The following is a 20,071-nucleotide window of genomic DNA, read 5'->3' as shown; positions in this document are numbered from 1 at the left end:
GCTTGAATAAATCGTGCTTACCGTTGTGGTGCCTGTTGTGTTGTGTTAGCATCTGTTTTATTCTTACAAAGTGACCCTCAGCCTGAGACCAGACTGGGAGATAAGTCAGCATCTGAGAAAGACTGCAGAGAGAGATGGAGCCTGCCCCTAGGGGGCAGTGGGGAGATGGCCAGTCCAACCTGCTCACAAGTCTCCAGGCTTCCAGTCTTCCTTTCATCAGATTTCCATTTAGTTGCCATACACATTTAGCACCAGTTGTATGCTAGACATGTGGTAGAGGAACAAACATCATAAACATGATCAAGGAGCTCGTATCCTTCCGTGTATACATATGTGCTCTTGCACATGCCACAGGAACACGAACCCAATCTCAGCTCTGTGCTCCCCATGTTGAACCACATGGATACCTGTGCTCTGTGCTCCCTGATTCATGTGTTTTTTTCCCCTTTCACATCCAGGGGTGGTATATTTCTTTATCTGTGTGATCTGTTTTGTATCAGGGCAAACCCATTTAGTCTTTCTTTCAGATCATCCTTAATTTTTCCCATGGTATAACTCAGATTAGGTTGTTGTTTATCATAGTCTTTGGACTATTTAAAATTTTGACAAGCATTGGAAATCAATGTGTCCCTTTGCCCTCTGGAGAGGCTGGTTTATGGCCCCTTGCTTTGCTGATGGTATGCAGCTTCAGATTCTGAGAAAGGAGTCATTGATTCTTCCAGGTTAGGGCTCTTCTTCTTTCCTTTGTAGTAAACTAGCTCCTTTTTTCTGAGATAGGACAGACTCTTCCAGTAGGACAGCTCTGGGTCCTGGACCCAGAATAGGGCTGTTTCTCCTCAGGGTGCCACAGGGCCCCCAAAGGAAAGGCAGTCATAGCAGCTCCAGAGGGTCAAGTGTAGGAGGCAGATGTTATCAGCAGATGCTTAGCCAGAGTCTGGCAGCAGAGGTGAAAAGCAACCCTGGTGAAAACACAGCTGATTGCTCAGGGGGATCCATGTGGTCCTTAGGGGCCACTGAGATTGCAGTCAGGGAGACCTGGAGAGAAATTTAAGCTCTTCTGATAGCTGATTCCATGGCTTTGGGCACAGCTCTTCCTAATCCTCATTTTCTTTGTCTGGAAAATGGACACATTTGTACTATGGAAGTTTATTCTGAATTTACCATGAAAACGATAAATGGAATAGCACCAAGCAAAGAACTTTTCAGGAGGAAGACATTCAGCACAACTTTCACATATGTTTTTAGTAGCTTTTGTTCTGTATTCCGATTTCCCATCCTCCACCCAATACCCCAATTCAAATCCTGAATATTCTTTCTCTGTCTACATCTGCTTTCAAGATAAGATCAGAAATAAGTTGACCCAAAGGTCTGTATACTTAGATCTCTCCTTTAAAACACTTCACAATCATGTGGAGAGGTTATCAAAATATAGACTACTCTCCCTCACCCGTCCCAATAGTGGGTTGGGTATGAAACACAGCAGTTACATTTCTTGTGCTTTTTCTAGTGCTGCTGATGTTGCTGGCCAAGGGAACACACTTTGATAAACACTAATCTATAGAACAGACTTTGAGAATGTTAAACCTGGAGAAGACTTGAAGGACCATCTGGGCTCCTCTCACATTTTTATAAATTGATAATGAGTTCATAATTGGGCCAAGACTGTAACCCAGTCTAACAGTCTTTCTAATTTACCAGGCTGATGACAGAGGACAATTTTAAGTGTTATTTATCCCAAGGCAATTGCATTTTAATCAGGATCCAAACTTTATGCTATGATGTTGGTGATGATTATCATGATCATGAGGATAATGTGTTATTGTATGAGTTCCTTTAATGTGTCAGGCACTTCCCATTCTGTCTCTCCCTGTGGCGAGCCTGTGAAGCTGAACACAGTGCTACTCTTGTCCTCTAGGTGAGGCCACTGTGCTCAGAGAGCTCAGGGGGCTGCCCAAGGACAAGGCCTGGTCTGCTTGTTTCCAAATCCTTTCCCCAGCATAGCATGCTGTGCTCTCTGAATTGGAGTTGAAGATTCTCAAAAGAAAGTTAAGAGATCAGAGAAGATCTTATGAGAGAAAAAGAACCAGTGGCCTTTATGGAGATGCAAAATTACCTGCTCTCTCTACCGCAGTATGCTTCTCAATTACTGTAAGACAACAGGGAAGCTAGAATTGAGCAGGTAGTCACTGCCAGAACCTGGATGCCTGGCCACCACAAGCCATTTTGTACCACTGATGTCTGGGACATCTCCATCTTCTCAGTCTTCCTGTCCAGATGATGGGAGGCCTCACTGGGACTACCATGACCAGCCCGCGAGCTGGCCTGTGTCTTCACTCATGGAGTCAACCTGCCCCAGTGGTTGGGACTTCTGCTCCATCCTGTTCACTCTGGTCTGAACCATATTATCTGTGTATGGTGTGGACACTTCAGGGAAGGAGCTTTTGTGGCAGTGTGGGAGCCCAGCTGTGATCTTTCTTCCTCCCATGAAGCCTGTTCTCCTTTGCCTCCTTTGCTGGTCCAGGGTCGCTACCAGATACAAAATCATTATCTTGCCCTCCTTAGGCATCAGGGTTCCTGAGACTCCTGAATTGGGCTTGGTGAAGTCCCCAGAGCATTATGCTTTGCATCATTTTGGACAAAATGTTTACATTGTGTAGATGACCAAGGAGAGGTGGTGGGCTGCTCACCTCCAGCAGAAGGAACAAGCCTTCCTGAGTTTGCTGTGGTTCTCCAGGCACTTGGTACATGAGTTCTCTGCTGCCTTCCTGGGGACTGTGACACTCATGGCATCTTACACACACGCATGCCTGCACCTACAGGCATATTAAAATTTCCACATACATACACACTTGCATGCCCATATAAACTCACAATTATCTGCATATGCACTCACACACCCATACACACTCACACAACTTTCATGTGTGCATGCACATTCCCACACATGCATGCACACACCTATATACGCATTCCTACATTCGCACACCCACACATTTCTCACACTTGTGCATATGCACACACAGTTTTCACACACACACAAATACACACCTACACGTGGTGGCACATGTTCTCACATGCAAACAGATTTATACATCCGTTCACATCCCCACGCATTCTCACATGCATATACACTCATAAACACGTGACCTCACACTTCCACGGGTGCACACACAACCCTCACACCCTTGCAGACTCATACACCCATGCAGACACACACAGTGTTGCTGCCTGGGTGAGGGTGGAGGAGTGACTGGCAGGAGGGGCATGTGTGGGAGGAAAGATGTTTCCATCACAGCTGGCAGTTGGATCCCCAAGGACTGAAGAGAAGGCAGCGGAGTATGTGCCAAGCTGGCACCTGTGCCAGGCTTGGTGCTCTGCATCCTGGAACCTCACCCTACAGGAACCCTTCCAGGGCACCATGCTCAGCCCTGAGAGTGCAGCTTTGCAAAAAGCTGGATGTGATAGCTGGGGTTGCTTGCTTTTTCTACTCACGATCTGAGGCTGAATCTCTAAAATTACCCTTTTGCACATCTGCAATCACAAAAGAAATTCTTGCTGAAGCACAGGCAACAGAGATTAGAAACATAAAAATAAAATCCACTCATGACACCACCCAAAGCTGACCATAGTATTTACTACTTGATTTTGATTCTTTAGGATAAACCTTTGGCACCATCACTTTGAAAGGGTATTACCTATCGTAACAGACTCTCATTCGTTATGTAGTATAGCATTGTATCATTTATTTAGCAAAGCCCTAAGCATGACACATATCAAGGGATTTAGTCCTCATCAGAGCTCTGTGAGGTGTGGCTCACTTTATACCCAGCAGATCCCAGGCCTTGAAATGTTAAATAACTTGCCTATGCTCACATAGCCAGCAAGCCAGGTAGCTGGGTTCAAATCCATACAGCTAGACTCCAAACTCAGGTGAACTCACAGTCCAGGCTGCCTCATTTTTGACCATGGATCTTTCCCTCAACAATCAATACTCTAAAAGTACTATATTAATAATACAATGTCCCATCATTTAATGCTACCGTGTACCCACCTCTTTCTTAATTGTCGGGCATGAGTTCTTGCTAGTTTTGTTGGTCTGAAAAATCTTTGCACAGACATCTTTTCAGAAATTGTGTAATTCCATAGGAGAAATCCCAAGGGGTAAAACTGCTGCACATGCACATTTTAAAAGCATTTGATTCTCCCCACCAAATTGCCACTCCAGAAATATCATACCAGCCCACGCTCCTATAAGCAGGCTGTGAAATTGTCCTTTTCTCCACAGATGGTCTGGGTTTGTACCGTTGCATTTTGTGATTTGGCACAGTGCATAATACAGGTATCACCGTAGCCAGGGTCAGGCTGTGTCTGGCAACACATTGCCATTATAGGAATGTGACTGTTGAATCTAGGACTTGGGGTGCTTGAGTAGCCAGGTGCTGCTTTGTTGGGATGAAGGGTGGATGCCGGGGGAGGCAGAGTGTTGTGCCACCTGGGTAGTTAATGCACACGAGGGTGTGTTTGGTTGCCCAAGCATCCTCAGAAATGTACAGGTCCATGCCCTCCCTTCTCCCAGAGTCAGCAGTCTCATAAACCATCTTTGTTTGGAAAGCTATGGAGAAACAAGCATTGCAGTTCATTCAGTTCACCAGAAGCCTTTTCTTCTGCCCTCCCTTCTTGAGTCTCATGCGAGTCTGATGGGCAGAGGGGAAAGTGGGCAGAGGGGAACTTAGGCCAACCTGGCTATGCTATGCACTATCTGAACAGAAACTTGGACAAATCGCTTTATTTTTCTAAACTTTCATTTCTCCATCTGTAAAAGGGGACCTCAGGTTTCTAAAGATCCATGGACCAAGCAGCTGTACCAGGCATCAGGCCCCTGGCTTTTCCAGATTTCCTCCCGGCAGCATTTGTGACTGATAACATTGCGATTGCTTGCCCTATTGTTCTTTAAGTAGTTAGGATGGAGTAGAACAAGACAAGGATGTCCTTTTCCTAAAAGCTGATATCTCTGAAAATCTGTGCTCAAGTAAGCTCAGAAAAGCAGGGAAGCAGCAGAACATTGAAAGGCCCTGCAGTCCCACTTTATTACCAGTATGGAGCTGCAGAGAGAAGAGAGTCAGCCAAGGCTACACCTCACGTGTGGCTGTGCTTAAGGTGCCCAGCCTTCCTCCTGCCACGCAGGCCTAGCAGCTAATGCCAAGTATTAGGAAGGACGCCATATGTGCTGGGGCCAGACACCCCCAGAGCCCCAGTTCCTTTCCTTCCTCACCCCTCTACTGTGCAGGTGAGCTGGGAATGGAGTCAATGCTGAGGTGAGCTTGGATTCTGTTTGCTGAGATGCTTAGTAGAAGAACAGACTGGGTGCTCCTCCTACCTGCTGTTGTCCTGGCATCCTTTGCATGGGTGTTAAGGTGCCCTTGATTTTCTCCAGTGCCAAAGACATTCTTCTTTTCCCATAAGTCCTCACATCTACGTTTTGGTGGCTCTGCCAAGAGTTTTTGTTTCACTTGTTTATTTGTTCATTTTTACTTTTAGGAAAAGGGGAGCATAAAAGAAGGCATACCCTTTGCAAGCAGGCTGAGGGCATCCAGCATACTTTCCCAGGTGTTTCAATGTGATAGGTGCAGTTTTTCCACAGTCTGTATAATTACTATGTGTTGCATAAGACTTCATCGCCTTCACAAACCATAATTTATTAAATATTTCCCTAACATTATTTAAGCTGTTCACATGTTTTCTTTATAGTCAGTTCTAAATATGAAATGCCTTTCATATATTTTTCTTACATTTAGATTGCTTTTTAGGTTACATTTCAATTCACCAGGGTGAAAGATGTGAGCAGCTTTAAACGTTTCTGTTTTGTGTTGTTGCTTTACTTTCCAAAGGGTTGAGCCATTCTGTGATGCCAATGGCTGTTTTGTCCTAACCTCATTGACAGCAGATATTACCAGTTTATTTAAAAAAAAAAAAAACACTGAGGAGGTGGCCAGATTACATTTCTAGGCTATGTTAACTTTCAGATCTTGACTGCCTTTCATATCCCATAAATCCCTTCTACACAGTTGGGGAAGCCTGAGTTTCAGTTCTGGGACCCAAGAGACGGTCCCAGGGTCTCTGAAGTCAGGAAGAACCGGGGAGCAGGGTCTTCCCGCCAATCTGGCTCTAGGCAGAGCCAAGGCCTGAAGGAGGTTGGGCTCCATTAGTGGCATTGTCTAAGCTCAACATTTCAATGGCCACATGACATAAAATGAGTCTATGACTGGAAATTCAGAGCACATTTAATACTATAGATGGACAGGCCAGATAAAGGTTAACCAACCCACTGACAAGGAGAAATGTATTGTTTAGTTTAGTTTTGTTTTGATAGTAGAATGCAAATCTGACCATTGCTTTGATCTTCTGGCACTGTGAAATAAATATCAGCAATCTTTTTGTAAACTGCTCATAGGATATTGTGCCCTTGCTGACACCCTCTCTAACTCACCACCACCAGCAGGTCCAAGGCAACCCTGGGAGACCTGGGGAAAAAGCAGTTATCATGAACAAGAAGTGGCCAAAATAGTGACTCTACAGATGCCTTGTGACGCGTGGTGGAGGGACGTGGGACACGTACAGGGATGTGGCTGTGCCCATCCTTCTCTGTGAGAATTGGCCAGTGCTGTACATCTGGAGGAGGATGGATTCTTGTCCAGACCCTGTCTTCCCAAGAGCCTGAAACAAATCCTCCCCAGAAAGAAGTTGTTAATATAAAGAAATGACGATGTCTCCTAGTGTGAGAAGTCTCTGAAATGGAGTTGAGGGATGGAGGACAGTGGGGAGGGACAGACATGTTTTCTCAATGAAACTAGGGACTAGGTAAGCTGAGCTCGCAGAGAAGGAAACTGAGTCTAGGGACAGAATGAATAGGGTGCTGAGACTCAGAAAGTCAAGGGATGAGCCTGGAATGTGAGGCACAGGACAGACAGGAGACTCTTGAAAATCCTGGAGGTGAAGGATTGATGTATTAGGTGTACCCCATGTGTGCAAGCCCAGTTCTGGACAAGCAGCACAATTAAGGAAGTGGATTCATCGTTATTAGGGACCATATGGAATACTCATTCTGACCCTTTAAGGAAGGAATGCATCCTAGATTTTTTGTAATGGGATGGAGCTAATTCTGCAAAGTGGGTAACAGGGGGCCTTATAGGAAGTGGCACAACTATGATGGGTGGGGGTGTTTTGATTTCTCTAACCTGTGTCTGAAATGTTCCTGACATTGTGGCCAAACCTAAGAAGGCATATGTCTCACTGGGACTCTGTGACACACCAGAAAAATTAAGGAGATACCCACAAGATCCAGAAAATTCTCCTGGAAACTGATGGATTGGGACCCCAGGGGGAAATTTTAGTCCTGCATTCTTCTTAGTGTGGGGCTGAAAGAAGAGGGTTAGAAAGCTCTGGGGCACCCAGGAAGTAAAGCACGATGTTGAGAATGAGGAGTATTTCATAAAGATAGAGCCCGAATCTGGCCACCACAATTGGAGTTCTGATTTAGTTCTCATCTTCAAATGTACATACCTTGTGTCCAAGTCCTGTTCTGGGGCTGTCTGGTGGATTAGGGGTCTAGCCACGGGCTTCCTCAAGCAGACGTGAGACAGAATGGCAAATTTAGTCCCTGTTTGCAAATGGGAGGTTGAGGGTCTTGGGACACCCAGCAGGTCAAGAAAGATTTCTACTTCCCCTCTCTTCTTGACTGCCTTCCTGTTGAGCAGGGATTTGAGACTGACATATTGCAGGCATCCATTTTCCACTTCTCCTCCTTCTCAGCTTAGCCCAGCAGGATTATAAAAGCAACTTCCTCCTGACTAAACTGCAATCACAGTTGTAGTGTGGTGTAAAGGAATCCAGGTGCCTTCTGAGAGCAACTGGGGCTGGCTTCCTTGAGAGTCAGGTTCGACTCAATCTGAGCCACCTTATTTCGTTCTCCTTCTTGGAACATCACTTGAAAGGTAGGAAGGAAGGTGATCTTAATTCTTCCTTCAGCATGACATGCCCTTTTGAAATTGTACAAATAACAGTGTCTGATTGTCTTGTTGAATTGCGAGCATGGATGTGAAATGTTCTGAAGTCTGACTAAAGCCAAACATTAGGTCATGAGTCAACATTTTGCTGAGAAACTTGGTTACTAAGAGGTTGAAAAATTTATGTCTTTTCACAAGGAAACTTGTTTGCCAGCAGGAAAAATATCTCAAAGACTGTTATCTTCTTACATGGAGGGAGAGAGATGTGTGTAATTTTGCAACCCAGGTCAAAGTCCTGTAGGATTTCTGAAATTGGGTTGGTTTAGGAGTGAGGCTTTGCTGTAATATTTGAATTGCTCCCCGAGGTGGAAACCGATTGGTGGCACTGGTGTGTGTCATTTCTGGCAAGGAGGTTGGGCAAATTAGTGTGAAAGGCTAGGAGCAGCCTGGTCCCATGGTGGGAGGTCAGGTTCTGCTCACAAATCCTTATGAAGGTGAAAATCTGACAAGAAGATGACTCATCTTGGGCCATGGGCACTTAGGGTCTTGATAGAAGGAAAATCTTGGGTTTTCATCTGAGCAGCCATGGCATTCCCTAGAAACTCTCAGCGCACATGAAGATTCAATGGGAAGAAGGTAGAGCCAGACACAGCACCCTCCTCTGCAGGGTCCTGAAGCTCAGCAGCTCCACTCACTTTTGTGTGTGATGTTTCAGCCCAATGGCCATGGCCACACTGAGATCTTCCAGCATCTGCTGTGAGCCTTGAGAGGTGGGAACGAAAAGGGAAAGAGACATCTGGGTGCTTGCTACAAGATGAAACCAGGCACTTTGTGGCTTTGAGAATGTTAGACACTCTGTTAAGAAGACCAAAGGGTAATGTCTAGTTTGTATCTCCTTCCAAAAGGTAGAGTGACTCCCATCCCCTCAGAGTGCCTGGACCCGAGTCAAAGTTAGAATTGTGGTCTGAGATAGAAGCAGATGTCACTGTGGAGGTGAGATGGAGCAGGTTTTGAGCTGTAAGCAGACAGACTACCGATGGGATCATCTTTTTTTTTTTTTTCACTTTTTGTTTTTACATATTTTCAGTACACAATACTTACATTTCTTGAGAGAAGTTGGTACGTGTCTGTAACACATCTTAATCTTTTTTGTCTGCTCCCCCTCCCCCATCTTTTGGTTTCCTTTCCATTTGCAAAGATCTGTTTTTCTACTTCCTAGTAGCTATCTTTTATTTTGCTCTTTATTTATAATTTGGGTTTCCCATATAAAAGAAACCATGTGATGTTTAAGATTGTGTGTCTGACATTTTGCTTAACATTATGGTCTCACGGTGAATCCATTTTCCTGCAAATGACTCAGGTTTATCCTTCTTCATGGCGGAGTAGTGTTCCGTTGTGCGTAGACACATTTTCTCTGTCCTTCTGCTGATGGACATAAAGCTGCTTCCAGGACTTAGCTATTGTGAGCAGGAATAATCTGAAGCCCTTGCACTTTATGGCATATACTGACATCAGAAACTGGCTCCTGTATAAACATAGGCATGTGTGTGTGTGCATTGTATGTGTGTGCACATAAGGCTAGAGGAAGGCACGGGGCAGAAGCCTGACTGGTACCATAACGATCAGGAGCCTGTTCCTAATGGATTGTTCCCTGGAAAACAAGCTCCAGACATGTGCTTGTGCTTGACTTTAAGTTGTGTCTACCCAGGGGTGCTGAACCCGAGGCCTCACGCAGGTTTGCCCTAGAGAAGACCCAGTCAGGTTCTAAGCAGAATACTAAGTGGACAGACTGATCACCACCCTCTTCCCCCCGGGCAGCCTCTGGCCAGTAGCTTCACCCTCTTGCCCTGCATCTCTTATGCTTCCCTTGTACATCTGATCTGCCCAGCTCAGTCCTCCAGGGTTGGACTCTGCATTCTCCGGGGCTGAGTGAGAAACCCATCCATCATGATCCTTCTACAACTTCTCCTCCCGACCCCTCTCTGCAAGCTGGGCTGGAGCTACATCTTTCACATGTAACCATAATGAGTGGCATCAACTAGCAGTGGCACTCGAAGGCCAGAACATGGTAGGCAAGTTTGCTAGACTGTCTGGTGGGCAGGAGGACCATTTAGAATGATTTCCTCAAAGCTCACCATGAAGTTGTCTGATTCTTGAAGCTGATGCAGTGAGTCAGACATGCTGGATATCATGGTGATTTTGATTTTTCAGGCAAAGAAGGGGAACTACGCCTTTCTATGGGATGTGGCCGTGGTGGAGTATGCAGCCCTGACAGATGACGACTGCTCGGTGACTGTCATTGGCAACAGCATCAGCAGCAAGGGCTATGGGATTGCCCTGCAGCACGGCAGCCCCTACAGGGACCTCTTCTCTCAGAGGTAGGCATGACCAGTGGGGTGACTCCAGCACCTTCTAACTCCTGCACTGGTGGCAGGAGAATCCCTTCTCCTCAGAGCACAGACTGTGTACCAGTGTCCCCTCCACCCTCAGCTAGGGCCTGTATGGGTGCTGGATAAAAAGAGGAGTTACGTGTCCCTTCCTGAAAAGGTGCCTAGTGCTGGTGGGGCTGTGATTGAGTTGGTGATTCCAGCCCAGCGCATAAGTGTGATGACAGGTTCACCATCACTTTCAGGGTGCTGGGGTGGGTGAAGGACAGAAGAAGGCATCTGACCAGACCCAGGAGATCTGGGAGGACTTCCCAGAGTTGGTACCGCCAGAGAACCCTGAAGGAGTAGAAGTTAGCCAGATAAATGAATAAGGAATAGGACCTGGCGAGGGCCTAGTACTCACTTTTAAAGAGAGATATACTGTATCTGCAAAGTTGTAATTGTCACGTGGAAGCTTAGAAATAGGGATCCTGGGTGGCAGAGGTCTCCTTACTCATTTGCACATGGCCCAAGAGGCTGCAATGGTAGAGCAGAGTTTCCTAGTTCAAGGAGAGACTGTCTGCTGGATGAGAAATGGGCCTGGTCCTCCACTGTGGAGAGGGGGGCCACTAATGCCCCCTCCCTGTCCTCCTCAGACAAGAATCCAGGTTTCTAAGCCATCTCCTGAGAACTGATTTAGATATCTAGCAGTTAATATTAGCAAAAGGATTGGGCATGGGGGAGAAAGTGGGGAGGAAGGCTGCAGACAGGAGGGTTCCAGCCTGAGTAAAGCCCATAGACATCCTCCACCAGAAACCAGCGCAGTGTGTTTAGTTTGCATAGGCCCATTCAGCTTGCCATGGGATTTGCTGGTGTAAGTCCACCCCTTGAAGCTGCTCAGGGCATGATCCAGTTTCCATCTTCCCAGCCCAGGCATCTGGTCAGCTATCTTGAGAAAATTAATTCCTCAACATTCCACTTCATTTTCTGCCATAGAAGTTCCCCTTAGTCCTTGGGCAGTGACCTGGTGTTAGCCACACTGAACTGAAGGTAAGATCGGTAGCCTTTGCCCAGCAGCTGGACCACCAACAGGGACTCCGGTCCCCAAAGACCGCTCAGCCTTGAGCCAATGTTTGCAGGTCTGTGAGGCAGCCTCCTGCTGGGTGAAGGTAGAATTACAGAGCCGAGAGAAGCCCCAAGAGTGGCTCTGCCTTGACCCCCCAAATTCAAGCTATGGCTGAAGTGCCCAAGTGGTAGGGGGGCATAGTGCCAGTCTAGTAAGTGTAGCATGTACAAAGATGGGAATTGGGGGAGGACTAATTAAGGCCAATGAAGCTCTGGGGTTTTCTCTAGAATTTCAAGTATATATTCTGTGCTTCTCGCTGTTCCCTGGAGCAGAGAGTAATTACAAGAGAGAAGGAGGAGGAGTAATTTATCAATTGCTCAGATTTAAGGCATGAATAAAAAAGGGTTTCTCTTTAGGCTTTAGAGCACACTGGTATTCTAGAGCTTTGCACTAGTTGGCTTTCCTGCATGGGCGGCTTGGGATGATTGCACAGACCATTGACCTGCAAGTGTCTCAGTGGAACAGATGGTAAAGGAGCCTGTGAGGCCCACATTGCAGCAACACCAAAACGACAAATGTGCCCCAAGACACAGCACAGGGCCCAACAAGGGACAGTTAGAATCCCTTGAGCTGGAAATACCCATTTACCTCCTGTAAGTCTGTAGAACTGGATGTCTCCCCTCGGAGAGAGGAAAGAGCAGACAGCCAGGAAATTTGAGGCTCCACCAGGTTGGTAAATGGAGTCAGGGCAGTGGGAGCCCAAGTTAGGTCAGAGGAAAACACAAAAACCCTCACACTGGAGAAGGAGGAGATGAGTACAAAAGAGCGCGGTCTCTCTCCTCCAATACCAGTCTTGTCAGGTGCATGAGGAATTTGATGTAAGTCATGTGGACCCAGGTACGGTGGACCAAGGCCAGCTTGGAGGTGTGCAATCCCAGGAGGCAGGCTGGCTATGGGACACCTGTGCACGGGACCTGTTCATCCTGTCACTGTGATTGCTCTGTGGGCTCCTCTCTCCCATCCTAGTAGTCACCACCAGCTTACTTTTCATGTCATTCTCACAGGAAGTAATGTATCCTTCTTTGCTTCTATCAGAAGGCTGGTGACTTGGTGACTCTAACTATCTTCACTGGGACACCTGCCTCCACGGTGAAGCTCTTCCTGGTGCCCCTCTCCTGGCAGTCAGGTGCCCGCTGTTGGAGTAACACCAGCCCTTACGTTGCCAACCTGCTGCTGATCTGTTATATCCTGTGTGCAGAAGTGCATGCTGCCTTGGTACACCTTAGAAGGGTGATGAGACCAGTCCAGGGGCAGCTCATCAAACCATTTGCAGAAAAAGGGTCCATGCATAAGTAGCAGACCTCATCCTTATCTGGCCAGTATCTGTACCCATCTTTCCCTTCACCCTGGGAGCTAAGCTATTTCCTTGCTTTGGCAGAGGACAGGATATAGATGTCTATGTGAGTGGTGGGGTTTATGTGCTATAACAGGTTTGCAGACCACAGCATGCAGAGTGGGCATTCAATAACTGTTTAGCAACTTAATAGCCATTTATTGAGCACCTACTGTGTTGCAAGCTCCACAACTATTGAATAAAGGCAAACACCTGCAATTATATCTGTCTGGAAAATAGAACAACTGGCTTCAGGAAGTGGCTGTTATCGCTCTGGCTTCCTCGTAAGTGGGATATGGATTATTATAGTGTGCATTAGTTTAGCCTCATTCTGTAAGGCACTTTGTGCCTGGGACTTGTCTTTCTTGCTGCATCTATATTTCAGTTTCCTTTTTATTGTTTATTTTTTATTTTTATTTTTATTTTTATTTTTGCTTTAATTCTGTATCTTCCTATAAATTGCCTTACATTCTCTCTGGAATGACTGAGCATAAAAGATGCAAACGTTATAGGTAACCAAAAGAGGAGATCAGAAAAATTTAGTAGCCCATCTACTGTTACACAGAGGCTGCTTGAAGAGTAGAGAGGTAAGGATCTGGCCCACCATATGGCCAGAGCCTTTCTATCCCCTGGGCCAGAATTTGGCTCTCAAAGAACAAGCTGGTCCACAAGGAGCATGGCCTCCGTGATCAGAACCATCCAGGTCTGAAGAATAGCATGGTTGTTTTCTAATGACAACCTTGGCCATGTCTTCTAGATTCTCAGCCTTGAGTCTTCACAAGATAAAACAGACATTGTAAGGATTGTTCTGCAAGCTATTATGAGGATTCAGGCCGTGTCAAATTATTTACTCCTTCTGTGCTCTCAATAAAAGGTAGATCAGGACAATAGTGGCCTAAGAAAGCTGCTGGTTAGCACACCCATCAGACTGTGGCTGCTACCCTCCTTTTATGGAACTCTTTAAGTACTTGCCAGGTCTTGAGCCAGTGTTCTTTGAGGCAGGTGCATTTATTTAATCTCAAAGTTTAGTGATGGGAGAGCTAAAGTCTAGGGGTTGAGGCGTTCAGTGTTCGGATTTGAACTAATGTTCATCAGAGCTGAGTTTATGTCCATAACCTGAAGTTCATGATCTCCAAGGTGAGCCATTAGTTCTGCTGGTAGCCTTCTCCAGGGTCCTGATGTCTTGCATATCTGGTCCTGTGGCTTCCAGGAAGCTCGTTCAGCTCTGCTAGCTGAGGCTTAATTACAACTGGTGAACATGCAGACATGCAGCTTCCCTGATACCAGAAGAAGCATGTGAAATAGTAAGTGAGACACTGCAGCTGCAGTTAATCATGCAATGTGGAGACAGCTGTGGTGCTCAGGGGCATCAGAAGCATGGCCCCAGCCATACAAATGCACATGTAAATCATGCATTTATCTCCACCACCAAGTCCCATTACACACAGTCACATTCTAAATCCTTCGTGCTTATCAGTGCCCTGCGAACACAGTGGACAGGACATCATTATCTCACAATGGCCATTTTACTTCAGATAGTTTTCATTATTCAATATTATACATTTATTGACAGAATAAACATCTGATGATAGTCATGGCTGCTCTAGCCCCTGTGCTTACACTAGGAAAGATGGAAAGTAGTGCATGGCCCCTGTCTGGCAGCCATTGCCCTGCTCAGCTGGCGAGGATCAGTGATCCATGCTGAGGACACTGAGGTTAACAGGGGAATGTCCCTTGTCAGAGGAGGCTCAGCTGAGATCTTGTGCTTCCAGGGCCTGCACTTTGAACTGATGTGGGCCGTTTCAAGCCAGTGAAAGGCTATGCCCTGTTGTGCCTATGTTGCTGACAGATTTCCCTCAGCTGTCGCCCTTTCCTTCCACCAGCTGCAAGCCCTTGTGTGGTAATTATTCACAGTATAAGGCCTGTGGTCACAGCAGGTTGCAGTGCAGGTCCAGGGTGGGTGGCAATCCAGATGGGTTCTCTTGGCCATGGAGAACTTGTACTCTTTGTGCTCAGTGGAGGGCTCAAGGAATCACTCACTGCAGGTTTGCTTGGTGAATGTGTCATCATGGACCAGGCTCAAGGAGCTCTTCTCCCCACTGGCTCACTGTTTAATCTCCTGGGCTTCAGAAGGATCCGCAAAGTACTGCAACAGATGGAAATCATCATGAGGAATCTAAGATCAGAAGGCGTTGGCCTGCTTCACCATGGCACACAGCACAAAAGCCAGACTCCCTTTCATGCCCTCTTGGAGCCCATGCCCGGGCTCTGCCTGCCTCACTGTCTTTACCTCCTATCACTCTCTGGTTGTGTGTCAGTCTCTTAAATATGTGAAACTCTTGCCCCAAATGAGACACTCACACACAGCTCTAGCCTCAGAAGAGTTCTTCCTCCCCTCCTCGTGTGCCAACCCTGCCAACCTCAAAGTGGCTTCAGCAAGATACTTCACCTCTCTGCTCCAATGTCCTCCTCTGTAAAAATGATAAAATAGAAGTGATCATCTCAAAGGGTCAGAACGATGATTCAGTATCATTTGCCAAGCACTTTGGGTCTTCCTTGGCCCAGACAACCTGTTGGACAATCGATGGTCTTTTACATTTTCACTTACCTGTCACCTCCTCCCTGATCTCATCCTGATACTCCAGTCTAAGGTCCCTCCATACTTGCCATTTCCTGGCCCATCTAATTTCATTTCACTCTATTTCTCAAAGCCTCTGTCTTTACAGTGATTGCTCTAATAGCTTTAAGGTTGGTGTTTGTGACTCTAGACCACAAGTGCTGCTGTGCTGAACATCATCATGCAGTGTAGAAAGTCCTTAAATCAAATAAATAAATGAAAGATTTTGAGGATCCTAGTGGGACAAGCTTAGAATAGATAAGTTGAGTACCCCCTTCTCCAAAATGCTTGGAACCAGAAGTTTTAGATTTTGGATTTTTTTTTTTTATTGAGTTTATTGGTACATTCTAGGTATACAGTACAGTTACATTCATTACTGGGATCTTGTACCTTTGCATGTAGATTTTGGAATATTTAGGATATCTTGGGAATGGGACTCATGTCTAAACATGAAATTTATTTGTGTTTTATATACACTTTAGGCACATGATTATAAGATAATCTTATACAATATTTTAAATTTATGCATGAAACAAAGTTTGTGGAACCATCAGAGGGCACATCAGAGTTTGAAGCATTTCAGATGGCAGATTTTGGATTAAGGATGCTCAACCTGTAGTTTTTGGGGTTTGAAAGAAAGATGTGGGGGAGTATGAACATTCTAAACCCACATTCTGAACATTTGTCCGCTTCACTTCTCAACAGTTCAGTTTTAGCCTGAGCACGTGGTGCACCACCCACATGAAGAGTCTTGTCCCCGACCCTGGGATGGGGTGGGAGAGAGCAGCGGGGCTGGTTGTGTTTTGTGGGGAGCACTCTATTTGCAGTGTGGAGACTGGCTTGGGAGGGGAAAGTGAGGCAGAGAGCAGCCGGGATGGTTCAAGGTTGCCATGGTGGGGCCAGCATGGTGGGACGGTGGCCAGAACTCCTGTGGCTAATTGATGAGATTAATGGCTCTGGCTCACCTGGGTTGTATCTTGCAGGATCCTGGAGCTGCAGGACACAGGGGACCTGGATGTGCTCAAGCAGAAGTGGTGGCCACACACAGGCCGCTGTGATCTCACCAGCCACTCCAGCACCCAGACTGACGGCAAGTCCCTCAAGCTGCACAGCTTTGCTGGGGTCTTCTGCATCCTGGCCATTGGCCTCCTCCTCGCCTGTCTGGTGGCTGCCCTGGAGTTGTGGTGGAACAGCAACCGGTGCCACCAGGAGACCCCTAAAGAGGTCCGTACACGGGGTTCCTCTCCCTTTTTCAGCTTCAAGGCAGGAGGGTCGCACGGGGCCATTGCTGGGTGGTTTTCATCTAGTTAGTGTTCACCTAAGTCACGTTGTCCAGAGACAGCAGCATTTTTTATTGGGGCATGATTTCATTTTGATCTTAAAGCAAAAGATAGTTTGTAGGGGATGTTTTTATGTTTAAACAGAGTGCTGAAGTGCCCGCCATGGCCACTAAAGTCCTGTATTTATCTATAGAGCAGGTACAGCTTGGGAAGCGCCAGAGAGCCCTTCCCCACCCTGCCCCGCCCATGTGCCTCCACCCTGGCCTGGAGAGACCACCTGTAGGGTAAGAGAGGAGCCCTGCTCCTTCCCTCCCAGTTCTCTCTGACTTCTTGCCTAGGGCCACAGTGTACAGGGGACCCCTGCTTACCTCCCTTCTGGGTGTACCTCCTCGCTGGGCCATGGCAGCTCTGTCCAGATGCCAGGTACACTGCCCTCCCTGTGTGTGCCAACCACAAGCAGACTCTGTCCCTGGACACTTCTTTCTCTTTGAATGTTTGCTCTTCCTCACACAGAGCTTTTGCTTTTTTAAATGAAGGCTTCATGAAGGTCCCTTGGAGACACCCTAAAAGAGGATAGCTGATGTGTGGTTTAGTGAAAACCCCGAGGCAGCAGAAGCTGCAGCCACCCAGCCATCGGTGACATCAGCCTGGCTACTCCATCTGTGAGCCTGTCATTCCCTGTCACATGTACCTTGTTACATCTGGAATGAATGCTTTGCTTGCTGATTTTGTTGGAGTGAACAGACATAAACCTCAAACAGAAAACAGCAAAACATCAAACCATCATCAAATCCAAAACCAGTCCTTTCTGAAACCACAACCTTGCCTGTTTTTGTTCTTGGGTGACATATGAAAAGTTCATAAACATGGCTTCCAATGCAGGGGCTCGAGGAGAATCCCAGAGTGTACTGGATTGGGAGAGGAAGCAAGCAGGAGCAGCGAGCTGGTCACATCCTTCTGAACCTGACCTAGGGCTGGGGCTTGGTACCTCTGAACAATAAGGATGGGCCATCGGGGCCATGGCTCTGTGGTCTGACGGCTGCCACACCCTTGTTCCCTAGTCTATAAGAGTCCTCTGTGAGGACAGTGATGGCTGGCCCCCTCCATCCTCTTCCGATTCTCCATCATGCCCAGCAATGACCTCTCTGTCCTCCTCCTTTCTTTCCCCTGAAAGAAGGCCACTGATGAGTCAGCACATCTGAAATGTCCTGGGGACACCCTCCTCCTCTCCTGCCTTCTGTATTCCTCCACGGAAGGATATAAGAGGCCTGGTTCTGCCACCAACTCGGTGGCTCTCTGCTCACTCCCAGACCACAGGAGGGAAAGAAAGAAGAAATTTAAGGAAAATATACTGAAATAAATAGTTAATGGTTCCATCTTGAGCTTTTATTTGCAAGTAGAAAATTCTGTATGAAGAAGTTGCTGGGAGGGACCTTGAATTATTCTGATGAGTAGCCCCACTTCCCTCTGCAGCTGATACATCTCATCAGCCTCTGCACATCACAGCCAGGGCATCCTCTCCTGCTGACACCATCCAGGCCTAGGTGAACAGAGCATCTGTGGGCAACAGGGTGGGGTGATCCCCAAGCCACTGCAGTAGAAGCAGGGAGAACAGGGAAGATGGGAGACACAGTAACCAACCCACACTGCACCCCCTGCCTATGTTTTGAGGTTTGGCTTTTTCCTAAGTCTCCTGCCTGATTTCCTCTGTACACATGCCCCTCAGGTCAGCAGAGCAGGGGACAATATTCAGGTATCTGAGGATTATACCTTCATGGAGATGGCTGTCCTGCTGGCATCTGGGTCACAGACTCCAGTAGGTCTAGGGGAAGGTTGGAAGTCCTAATCAGTGTATACCCCCTACTTACTGATAGTTCCAGCCTGCTACCCCCAGAATTAATTGTTATGGTGTGTGTCTGTGTGTCTGTGTGTGTACATGTGGGAGGGCCAGGTGAGGAAGTGAGAGCTGTCAATATGGAGTGTTGAACATTGGTACAAATCCCAGGGCTTCGATGAGGTGGGAAGTTGCTAATAGGGTGGGGTAAACAGAGAGTTAACAGGAGCATGGGAATGGGAACGAGGGGATGCTGACAGGAGAGGCTGGAGAAGGAGGCTGTGAGATCTGTCTGAAGGACTAAACTGCCAGGCTGAGGGGTTGGAACCTCATCATGTCTCCAACAGGAATCAGGGAAGGGGCTGAAATGACAGTACTTAGAGACATGTCTTTAAATCCTTTGGAAAAATAATGGTGGGATTTAATTTAGACCTACTCCATGTTACTGGTTGCCCATGTTTTATGGAGTATCATTTGCAATTAGGTGAATGTCTGGTTACTCACAGACTGTTTCATCTTGGAACACTGGCTGTATTTCTTAAGAGCCGGAAACCTCTTTGGGTGGAGCCCCAACTTGTTTAATGGCTTGCTCTGGATGTCTTCAGCGTTTAGATACCTACTTGGGGAAGAGTAATAATGTGCATTCAGCCCTTAATATTCATGCACATCTGAGCTCATATTTTTTTTGTGGAATCAGACAATTATGTAGTTACCCAATGCAGGTGAGTGCACCAAGCTCCAGGCTGCAGTAAAGAGCACCCGCTAGATTTATGGTGGATGTGGAGCCATTGCACTGAGAATAAAATATTCATGAAATAAAGATGAGAGCCACACAAATGGGAGATGACACGAGGAATGAGAGAGGACACATTCATCACTGGGTGGGGAGCTTGGCATTCTTGTTGCTTCCTGCTTTGCTGCCTCCCTGCCTCATCTTCCATGGCAGACAGAAGCTGATGGAGCCCAGAGTGACCTTGTGGCAGCCAGCTACATCAGGAAGCCTCCTTAAAACCACTCTCCATGGAAGATCGGGTCCTAGTGACCCTCTTTAACTCCACACCGTTGTGCACACCCATCCCCTTGGTGCCTTCTCTGTTCCGTACAGAGATTTTCTTTTGTGTACCTCTTCCCTCTTCACATATATTGACCCAAGGAGTGTGAAATAACTTAATGATGTCCCTGTCCCAGCACTGTGCTTGGCTGATGGTGGCCAAGGGGCTCCTCCCTCCTATGGACATTGAAGGATTTGGAGAAAACAAGTCACACCTTAGGGAACCTTCCCTGAACAGAGAAAATTACTTGCTGTCTTCTCAACCCACTTCAACAAAAATCAAGGCAGGCATCCCTATCCCCAGAGAAGTGGGACAGAAACAGCCAGGACCAAGCTGAGAAGTGAACTATATATTCTCCCAGAGTTAGGTCATCAAAGAGCCAGGTTACTAGGCTTCCTATAGTGTGTGTTAGCGTGTGTGTGTGTGTGTGTGTGTGTGTGTGTGTGTGTGTGTGTGTGTG

The 20,071-nt window shown here is 46.9% G+C and overlaps 1 protein-coding gene across 2 annotated transcripts in view; it reads left to right on the top strand.

Moving 5' to 3' along the window:
• The window catches only part of Grid1 (glutamate ionotropic receptor delta type subunit 1), a 652,399-nt gene that overhangs the window by 626,461 nt on the left and 5,867 nt on the right, over positions 1-20,071 (top strand). For both annotated transcript variants that reach the window (XM_033761721.1, XM_033761719.1), the window contains exons 13-14: positions 10,215-10,381; positions 16,429-16,669. In XM_033761721.1, the coding sequence (XP_033617612.1) occupies positions 10,215-10,381; positions 16,429-16,669 (408 nt within the window). The remainder of the gene's footprint in view (positions 1-10,214; positions 10,382-16,428; positions 16,670-20,071) is intronic.

The sequence above is a fragment of the Fukomys damarensis genome, unplaced genomic scaffold (assembly GCF_012274545.1).
Source record: "Fukomys damarensis isolate Sample0158 unplaced genomic scaffold, DMR_v1.0_HiC HiC_scaffold_1, whole genome shotgun sequence".
NCBI lineage: Eukaryota > Metazoa > Chordata > Mammalia > Rodentia > Bathyergidae > Fukomys > Fukomys damarensis.
This window is presented reverse-complemented; position numbering and strand designations above follow the sequence as displayed.